The 10806-nt window shown below is 37.0% G+C and overlaps 1 protein-coding gene across 1 annotated transcript in view; it reads right to left on the bottom strand.

The window, feature by feature from the left end:
- LOC106874669 (kelch-like protein 9) overlaps positions 1 to 5814 on the bottom strand; it is a 32315-nt gene extending 26501 nt beyond the window's left edge. Inside the window, exon 1 of the mRNA XM_014922466.2 lies at positions 4431 to 5814. Coding sequence (XP_014777952.1) covers positions 4431 to 4481 — 51 coding nt within the window. The 5' untranslated portion in view covers positions 4482 to 5814. The remainder of the gene's footprint in view (positions 1 to 4430) is intronic.
- Between the last annotated feature and the right edge of the window lie 4992 nt (positions 5815 to 10806).

The following is a 10806-nucleotide window of genomic DNA, read 5'->3' as shown; positions in this document are numbered from 1 at the left end:
GGCACATAAAAGACACCATTTCGAGCGTGGCCGTTTTCGCGCGGGTGACACGTAAAAGCACCCACTACACTCTCTGAGTGGTTGGCGTTAGGAAGGGCATCCAGCTGTAGAAACTCTGCCAAATCAGACTGGAGCCTGGTGTTGCCATCCGGTTTCACCAGTCCTCAGTCAAATCGTCCAACCCATGCTAGCATGGAAAGCGGACGTTAAACGATGATGATGATGATGATGAAAAGGATGAAAGGCAAAGTCGACCTCGGTGGAATTTGAACTCAGAACATGCAGACAGGTTAAATACTGCTAAGCATTTCGCTCGGCATGCTAACCATTCTGCCAGCTTGCCACCTTAATAGTAATAATAATAATAATAACAACCATCCTTTCTACTGGAAGCACAAAGCCTCAAATTTGGTGGAAGGGATTAAGTCGATTACATCATCCCGAAAGGATGAAAGGCAAAGTCAACCTTGGCAGAATTTGAACTCAGAAGGTGAAGATGGACGAAATACCGCAAAGCATTTTTCCCAGCATGCTAACGATTCTGCCAGCCCAGCATGCTAACATTCTGCCAGCTCACCACCTTAATAATAATAATCAGTTTATTGTTCACAGTTCTCAGGTGCAAAAGAAATGGGTAAAAGAGGGGACAAAACAGAAACTGGTGAAGAAATACTGCAATGACTGTAAAAAGTACAAGCACAGTAGACAGCATAAAATGCAAAAAGACAGGAGTGGCATTGGCAAATTTGGGGAAGCATGGAATTTTTGAAGGATACAGTGCCCTGACAGCAAACAACCAACAGAGGTAGTTTATTCCATGCGTTGACAATTCTGAGCATGAAGTGTTTCTAAAAGGAATGGCTATTGTGCTGAAGGGGGTGGGCTCTCCTTGATATGAATGCATCTGTGGGTAGTAGAGGTATTGATTTTTTAAAAAAGTGGTCTAAGTTACTGTTGAAAGATGATGGATAATCTTGTGGCCTTCTACCAAGTCAGCTGCTAGATGCTGAAGCTTAAGTGTGTTGATGCCCAGAGAACCAGATATAGTAACTGATGGAGATATTCATCTAGTTGCACATTTCTGGACAGTTTCCTGTAGTTTAGTATTTAGAACATGACAGGGGTTCCAAGTAAGAGATATAGAGGCACCATAGCCATATACAGCTTTAAATAGATAGCTATTGAGCAGTTGAGGGAGGTGTTACTGAATGCTGTTAAAATACCTTTGAACTTTTTCACAATTTAAGAAATGTAGTATTTTAATATATTTGGCATCTATTTCATTAATATATGCAACAGAGAACCAAGAACAGATCCATGTAAAACTCCATCAATTTTTTGATGTAGCTAATGAGGTTTACTAATTGTAACTATGTTGCTCTATTTGCTACGCTAACACCAAGGGAAAAGGTGTGGCTGTCACATGTTTTGCGTTTGATTTATGTATCCCACGACTTGGTAATGAATGAATGACAGCGTATTGTATCAAATAATTTATTTATCCCTGGCAAAAACTACGATGAAGTGTCAGTTCTTTGATCCTTTTTGATCCAATAAATTTGACAATGGCTTATCATCATCAGCTTTACTTGTTTCAAAGATAGGGAATGGGAAGAAGGGGGTTTGGGAGCGTGAACACGCCTTTTCCTAAAAACATTAGCGGTGTAAAGTGAAACATCTGAAATCTATAATTATATGCAGCTAAGGAAACAATTACAGCATTTTTTGTACAGTGATATGTATTGGAACAGTATCTTATATCAATATTTCTCGGAGCTGCTGTTTTTCACATTCGTCTCAGATCCAGCATCAAGTCTGTGCATAGTACCGAAGAACTTGCGTTCACTCGCTTCCGATCTCGTACTGGTTTTCTTGCAGCTCGATAAGTGACTACTATTGTACCGACCTAGTAGGAGTCATGTTTTCGTTTAGGTGATCATCAAAATTTGAATAAAGATTTCGTGCGAAGAAATATATGTAACCTCTTAAGCTTTCATCAGTTATAATTACAGAATACAATTTTTTTCCCCCATCCTCATTCTGTTAAATAAATTACCATCATCGTCAGCATTAATCGACTAAAGCTACTGACAAAGATTTGTCACAGATGATGCTTTTATTTGTTCGATGTTTGTAAAAGACATGAAGAGACCTGCTTCATTTATAAACTTTGCGTTGGAAGTGGAGGTGGGAGTGGGGATTATCCAATTATTTATTTACATTATTTCAAATCACATGAAAAGTTGCTTTTATACAATCTACAATATAGATTTAGATACATCGCACAACAATAAAATAAAGAGAAATGTGAAACCTATCGATATTTTCCTACAAAAAAAAAAAAAGTTAAATGTAAGAGGAAAACTATACAAAGCAGTTTCAATCTCCCTTTTTCATGCTTACTAGTTGCCTAATTATCATGTGTTTGTGTATGTTTATATGTGTGTGTGTGTGTGTGTGTGTGTGTGTGTGTGTGTGTGTGTGTGTATGTATGTATGTATGTATGTATGCACACACACTCCGATCATTTTTCTTTCTTTGTTCTTTGAAGATACGCATTTATAGTGTGCGTACATGAAATCTTCGCTTTATTTATATATATATATATATATATATATATATAATCTTTCATATTTGTTTCTTTATATCTACCTGAAATACACATTGTGATAGTTGATTGTTAATTTTTCCAAATAGAATTTGTCTTGGCGATAATAAACAACCGAAAAACAGGACGAAAATACTTCCTTTTACTCAACATTTATCAACATATGTCAATATCATATGTCGACTTCGCTATGAAACAGCACGCACACATTATACATGTCTTTCTACGTATGTTCCGGAATTATTTCTTTTTGAGATTTCATTCCACACTTCACCTTAATTGTTCTACCCGATCAGTAAGATATTCATAAAACAAGAGTTTGCAGTCCAAGGATGTATACATATATAAATATGTATAATTTTATAATTATTGTAATACATCAGCAGATCAATTCCGAATGAAAGTGACTTGCATTGCAAAGCTTCTTTCAAAGCACAATCGCGTTCAATGGATACAATAGAGAATATTATGCACATGAAATCATCATCATCATCGTTTAACGTCCGCTTTCCATGCTAGCAAAAAAGCGGACGTTAAACGATGATGATGATGATTTCATATATATATTTAAACAAAGTAAAATAAAAATAATAGCCTGATGTGTAAAACATAACACTTGCGTAACGAAATTTGAACATCTCTTCTAAATTTATAGAAAACCAAATTTCAGAAATTGTTAAATATAATTTCTATTAATATAGAATAACAGAAATCGTGCAAGTTTAAAGCAGATAATACAACTTGCTGTTTTAAAAATAAATCTAATTTTTTTCTTTTAAGGTTGAAAAATATATATATCTTATTATTGATAAAACATTTATGGCTAATCGGTTTAAATAAAGAATTAAATCGTTTTGAAACCATCTGTTTTGCTGGTTTTTTAAAAGTCCTGGTGAAAAAATGTGGATAGTTAGGTTGAAAATACATAAAATTTATGCATCAAGATAATCGGATATACAGTATTATCTATTACAAGGGAATGTAAATGTACATTTCTAAACAATAGTATATTTTGAATAACACTACATAGAATTCAGTATTTAGAGCTATTAAATAATAATAAGAATCCTATTTTTGTTGAAAAGATATTTAATCAATATAGAAATTATGCATGTATAAATTAAATAATCGGTAATATTTGCGAGTTTATATATATAGCGGTAGGTAAAGCTGTATTGAGATTAAGGTATATACGTCAGAGAAAGAAAGTGATCATGTGTTTTATATATATATATATATGCATGCGTGTGTGTTGTGTGTGTACACACACACATACACACAAAGATCGTGTATTTATGGATGTAGTATTCACCAATGTTCGTTTGTGTGTATATGCTCATCTCTTCACATATAGTCAGAAAAAGTGATCATGTATGTACGAGGTGTGTATTTGCGAGTATAAATACATATCAATGATGATCGAGTGTGCGTGTGTGTATGCGTGTGTATATATATATATATATATATATATATATAAAATTGTGCTGCATATATATATATATATATATATATATAAGGGATCGTGAGCTTTGCGTAGAGATTCTCGCTATCAAAATAAGTATAGAATAGTCTACATAATTATGTACGAAGTACTCATTTGATCTATAGTCTTTCCAGATCTATTCTGTAGATATATATGTGAAGTAAAACATATTCGATCTCTGTATATATATATATATATATATATACACACAATACACAGATCGAATATGTTTATATATATATATATAGAGAGAGAGAATAAAAAGTTGATCGTAAGTCGATGAAGATCTGATTTATATACGATTAATGTTACGTTGAAGGTGCATGATTTGTGACTCACCAGAGTATCATCAGCACCATCAGAGACTTGCCCGTGCTTGCCCAACGCCATGACGAACAGTTTTAATAGTTAATGTCGTGAGTAAACAAATAAAAGAACAACGAGATTTGTGAAACCTACAACGAGATTACTCTTACACTAACGAGATTTCCAATGATTGTTGTTTGGGAACGTCTTTGTTCTGACTTGTAATATCTATTTTATTGATGTTGTGGTGTTCATGTCTTTTTAAGTGCACTTTGACCTTTTTTTTATATATATAAGTTTAGAGGAATGGCAGTCACGCAAGGAGCTGTTTTTCCAGTTAGCGTTAGTTATTCTTCCATCTCTTCTTGCTTCACTCAGTACAGTGCTGATCGAGTAGGTCTATGATAAGAAAAAAATAAAATGGCACTCTAGTCATGACTATCCCGGCTTTGTTAGGAGCTATGTAGGATTATACAATGTAACGTATCTTTCAATTATATAAAACGGTCGAGTGTAGTTTGAGGGGAATTGGGCTGTCATTTCTAGCAGGTTGAGCCACTATGTTTTCCGATGTCTGTCTTTTGCCTCTTGGTATATTTAGCCCTGATAGAGTAGACCGATGATCAGCACACTTATCCAGGTTGCATAATCCAGTGCGGGTGGTTTTGTGTTTTTTTGTTTTGTTTCGTCGAGCGTAAGTTGAGAGAAATTTGGTTGCTGCTTTCAGCTACTGGAATGGTCATATAATATCTTTAGGAGAAAAGGTTGGAAAGTGGGGCAGCAATGCTATTTGAATAGATATAAGTAGCTTTAGATGTATTTCACATCATATTCTAGTGTCCTTTTCAAATAAACATACTGGATAGTGTAACCTGTGATAACCCCAAAAGAGATGAGATATTAGGGTTGGCCTAGGACTGAAACAACTGGTTATAAGAATTTAAGGCATTTGTAATTTCTTTCTGAATTATCGCTCCTGTTATTGTATAAAAGAAAAGTAGTAAATGAAAATAAACAGTAAAATAAAAATTAATTCTATCGAAATGTTAGAAATCATTCCATTTGACAAATATTTCCAGCATCAGCAGAGCATTAGATAAAACGCCAATGATGTTTAGTTAGGTTCAACTCGTGCCCAAGATAAATTCTATCCTTCATTTTTTTCAGAGGTCGATAAAATAAGGCAAATGCAATAGAATAGAAAACTAAAACCGAGGCAGAACAACACTCGCAGGGAAGTTAGTAACACATTTTTTTTTCTCCGAGCAGTTTGATTTACAAGTTCCAAAATTTAGGAAGCGAAGAAGAAAACACTTAAAGCAACTCTCATACATCAATTCAACACTAAGTATTCGCTCATGCTTAAGTTTTCTTCAGTTTTGGATTCGTATTATGTGGATTATTTATCTAATTAAGTACGTGTACCTTAAACCAACTTGTTATTTAGATATTTCTTAATCATTAAATTTCATGTTAGAATGATTTAGAAATATTCAGTTTCAGGAAATCGCAAAACATTATTCATTAAATAAGACACAAGGTTAGAAATTTGGAGAGGAGTGAACAGATGATTATATCGACTCCAATTATTGACATTTATTTTATCGTCCCCAGAAAGATGTAAAAGCAAAATGGGTCTTGGCGGGATTGGAAACCAGAACATAAAGAATCGTAACTAAATATTGTTAAGTATTTGGTCCGATGTTCTGATGATTTTGCCAATCCATCGCAAAATTTAAAGGACCTTAATTTTCTTAAGAAAAAATTGATATTAAACATTCTAATATGTACTCAGCTTCATTCGGTTCTATAACAAAAAGCATTAAAACATTTCGATAGATTTCTACTATAAAAAGCTCATTTTTAAGTGATTGCAACGACCTGACCACATGGAGACTATTTTCCTTCTTTTTCTCATTGTTTTTAATAATCAGGATATATATATTTTTATTTCTCATTGTCCATTTGCACCGTGGTTGCTGTTAAGTCGAATTTTGCATACGGCATCAGAAATGTTTCAGCCATGACTAATTTTTTTTGTTGTTTTCTTTTTCTGCAAACGGTGCATCCAGGAACACATCATTCACTGTCTCCAACTCTTTTTTTTAAAGACAGTAGTAATCCATAACTTGTGAGAGAATTAAACAGTTGTTTTAAGCGGAATGAGCGACTATGGAAAGAGTGGACGCCTACCACGGAAGACTTGATATTGCTTTAACGACTCAAGGGAGACAACAACAAAGTAGTTTTCTCCCGTTACCTTTTTCATGTTCATCTTTATTTGGTTTAGACAAGCACTGTATTTTTTTTTACTCTCCCTCTCTTTAATGCTATAGAATGTATGAAGAAGTAAAATGATGCTGCAAATAAAGTGGACCCCCCCCCCAAAAAAAAAAGAAACAAGGAGCCAGCTTGTGGCTGTCTTGAATTTAAATCCTTTGTAGGACACTATTATATGTATATCATTCCATTTATCTACTTCCATTAACAATAGGTTGTAACTCTTCCCTATATGTCCGTTATGATGCCTCCGCATGCTATCCCTACAGAAAGTATGATTGTTTGTGTAGCTCTGTGAGCCAATTCTACGTTTGATGATCCAGCCTTAGATTTTGGGAACCTAAAAAAATCCAATGCACTATATAACAACTCCCTCAATACCAACAGACAAAAATTCACTGTATTGAACTGAGTAAACCTTGCTGTACTCCTGCCACTATTGGTTTTAAACCATGTCATGATTGCTGGTGTAATAGAACGACCGTGCGAACCAAAGGAGAATGGCGACGAGACGGAAAAGGCTCCTTTTAACGCGTTGCACGGTCGAACACAAAAACATGTTATATAACATAGTTGGCTCGCCGTGAGAGATGCGAGCCAAGTGCCAATAAAGGAACAAGAGAGTGACAGAGACAACCATTAGATATATAAAGAGAGTATGTTTATTAACATAGTGAAACTGTAGTGTCTGTGTGTTCGTGCATGCGGCATGTATAAATAACACAATACATAAGTCAGGCCTTCGTGTACAAGAGTATGTATACAACAATATGAAATAAGGTTAGCAAGAGTGTGTGTGAGAGAAAGGAATACAGAACATAGAAAGAGTGTCTGTAACATAGACTATAAAAGTCCTAAACACAGAGATAGAGAAATACCAGTTCGTATAAGAGTTACATAAGGAGATGGAATGTTCATACGCAGGAAGTTGTGGCCAAGAGGGCAGAGCTGTGGTGTCACTTGTGTGTGTTGAGCGTCGATGCTGCGACCGGTTACCTGGTACAGAATATCCTCGCAGGTTGGTTCTGACTGTTAACTTCATGGTGGAATTGATCCACTCATTGTGTCGAGATGAAACCGCGTTTGTTGTCGGTGTGTACTCTGGTGGTGGTGTTGCTGGCGATGACTTTGTGGTAGACAGTACTTTGGTGGTGAGGACGTCATTGCTGGAAACTGGCTGGAGCTGTGTTCTGTATGTGGTCAACGACCAGACCTGTGAGAAGTCTGTGATCGTGACAACTGGCTGGTTCAAACAGGCTTATTTATAGAGGAAATAGGGCTCCAGAAAATAGGCAGAAATCACTCTCTCACGTGACCTTATTAGAAGGCCACGATTGGACGGAATGCACCCTGGCGCAAAACAGAACTGGTGATGATTGCTGTGCAAATGAGAACCAATCAGGGTAGTGGACACAAGGGTCCAAGGCAGCCGAAGGCTAGATGTTAGCCGCTTCGTTATCATTTGTGATTGAATGCCCGAGAGAGAGGTTTCACTACACTGGCATTGCACAAAAGGTAAGGTCAGAGGCTCTTCTCATGTTGATCCTTCTGATCAGTTGCTTGCTTACCTGGCTGATCTCTGATTTTGCATGGTTGATCTAATGGCATTTGGAGTTTGAGATAAAGTTTAGTCTGTAGTCTTTGATTATTATACAGGGTTTTTTTTTCTTTCACCAGGATCTCTATTGTATCTTCAATCCTCAGTCAAAAGTTATCTCTTTGACATTATGGTTAATGCTATCAAGGGCTTGAGGGGTTGCCTTCTTGTATGTTTGTTGTGAATGTTGTTGTTTAGTAGTTACACATGTGTATCATTATCTACTCTATACAAATTCTTAGACTTGTTTGAAAAAACTAAAAGGTCTTATCAGAATATCTCTCTTGTGTTTATTTAGGAAAGGGGAAGAGGAGCAATGGAATTTTGGCCAAGAAATGATGTTCAAGAGGTCACTTTGATCTTGAGTGGGAGTTTCCTGGATCTAAGATATAAGTGCTCAGGCTTTGCAGGCAGTTTAGCTTAGTCAAAGAAAAAGTTGTCCATTTCCGACGGCTGACTAAGTCTATCATCTTCTTCAGTAGCATCTTCATGTAGAGCTCATTAGATGGAGTTGGGATATTTTTTGTTGAGCAACTTAAGTTATATAATTTCATAGTCATAAAGAGATATTAAAATATGTATTTGTGGTGAATCTTTGATGACTATGAAGAATGCACTGCCAGGGATAGTAGCTAGAAGTGGTCTATTGCAATAGACTCTGTACATGTGGGAGAAGTAAGTCATCTAAGAATCTATAAGCCAAAAACAATAGGCACTTGTATATTTTTCAATAGAGTCAATATATTAACCAAAGTATACAGCATTATAGGTGGAGGCGCAATGGCCCAGTAGTTAGGGCAGCGGACTCGCGGTTTCGATTCTCAGACCGGGTGTTGTGAGTGTTTATTGAGCGGAAACACCTAAAGTTCCATGAAGCTCCGCAGGGGATGGTGGCGAACCCTGCTGTACTCTTTCGCCACAACTTTCTCTCACTCTTTCTTCCTGTTTCTGTTGTACCTGTATCTCAAAGTTGTTGGAGGCAATCAAAGGAAGTGCAAGCCTTACTTCAACAGTAGCAGAAGGCATAGGCTATGTTTGGCTGAGAATAGAATTGTATTAAAAAAACTCTTCACCTGGACACCTACCTAAACTGCAAGAGCAAAATGTTTCATTCATGCCCACATGAGAGAAAATATATGGTTGACTACCTATGAGCTCCACCATGATTACAAATGCTAGGACCACTACCAGGATCACTACGGAGCCAACACTACCATCAGAACCTGAGAGCTCAAAGTTTTGACCACACTAAACTATACACATATAAACACACATATGCATATGTTTGGCCATCTGTCAAAACTGTCCAGCCTTATACTCCAAAATCTCCCTACACTTATGTCAACTTCACACTGCCTACACCTTAAACCCCATTTTGATGGCATAATTCTTGATGGAATCTTGTTTCTTAATTTGCTTCCTGCAATTTCATTTCATCTTTTTCACAACAACCATAGACTGCCTGTGACACTTCTTCACTTCCAGTAACAGAGCAGTTGCCATTATTTCCTATACCAGGCACTCTGATGAGTGTGTTTCTTAGATAGTTGCCTGATTATATATCTTGCGCAAAACTGATTAAGTTTAGCTGTAATGGATCTCCCCACTTCTCAAGTAGTTCTGGTCATAATTGCCATTTGGTCATTATTATGCAGCCTCTAGAGGTGGAGATAATTTCAATAGATCAAGAATTTTCATTATGGTATTTCACATACTGAAATATATTAATTTCTCTCAAATACATTCTATTGACCATTTTCAGTTATTTCTTCTAGCTCATTTTTGCTTAAATTATGCAAATTATTTAGGCCCCTAGATTGGCTCTTGTGCGGGTGACATAAAATACACCATTTTGAGCGTGGCCATTGCCAGTACCGCCTGACTGACCTTCATGCCGATGGCATGTAAAAGCGCCCACTACACTCTCTGAGAGGTTGGTGTTTAGGAAGGGCATCCAGCTGTAGATATTCTGCCAAATGCTGTGCGTGAGAAAACCCGGCAAGCCAAGTGAGATCTAAGTCTAGGGCCTCAGCCAGTCCACTTGGGTGTACCTTCCTTCATTGGACATTAAACTCCACTTGAGAAGACCTGTTGAGGCAAGTGAAATCGAAATCAAGTTAAATTGGACACTAAACTCCACTTGCGAGGACTTGTTGAGGCAAGTGAAATCGAAATCGAGTTAAATTGGACACGAAACTCAGCTTGCGAAGACTTATTGGGGCAAGCGAAAGCGAATTTGTGATGGCACCTGTGCCTAGCATCGCCTTTCTGGCACTTGTGCCCGAGGCATGTCTAAGGACTTTCGAGCGAGATCGTTGCCAGTGCCCCTGGACTGGCTCTTGTGTGGGTGGCACATAATATACACCATTTTGAGCGTGGCCGTTGCCAGTACCACCTGACTGGCCATCGTAGGATTTTCAAGCGAGATCGTTGCCAGTGCCCCTGGACTGGCTCTTGTGGGGGTGGCACATAAAATACACCATTTTGAGCGTGGCCGTTGCCAGTACCGCCTGACTGGCCTTCCTAGGATTT

The sequence above is a fragment of the Octopus bimaculoides genome, chromosome 1 (assembly GCF_001194135.2).
Source record: "Octopus bimaculoides isolate UCB-OBI-ISO-001 chromosome 1, ASM119413v2, whole genome shotgun sequence".
In the NCBI taxonomy this organism is placed as follows: Eukaryota; Metazoa; Mollusca; class Cephalopoda; order Octopoda; family Octopodidae; genus Octopus; species Octopus bimaculoides.
The sequence above is the reverse complement of the archived record's forward strand: the minus strand, read 5'-3'. Positions and strand labels throughout refer to the sequence as shown.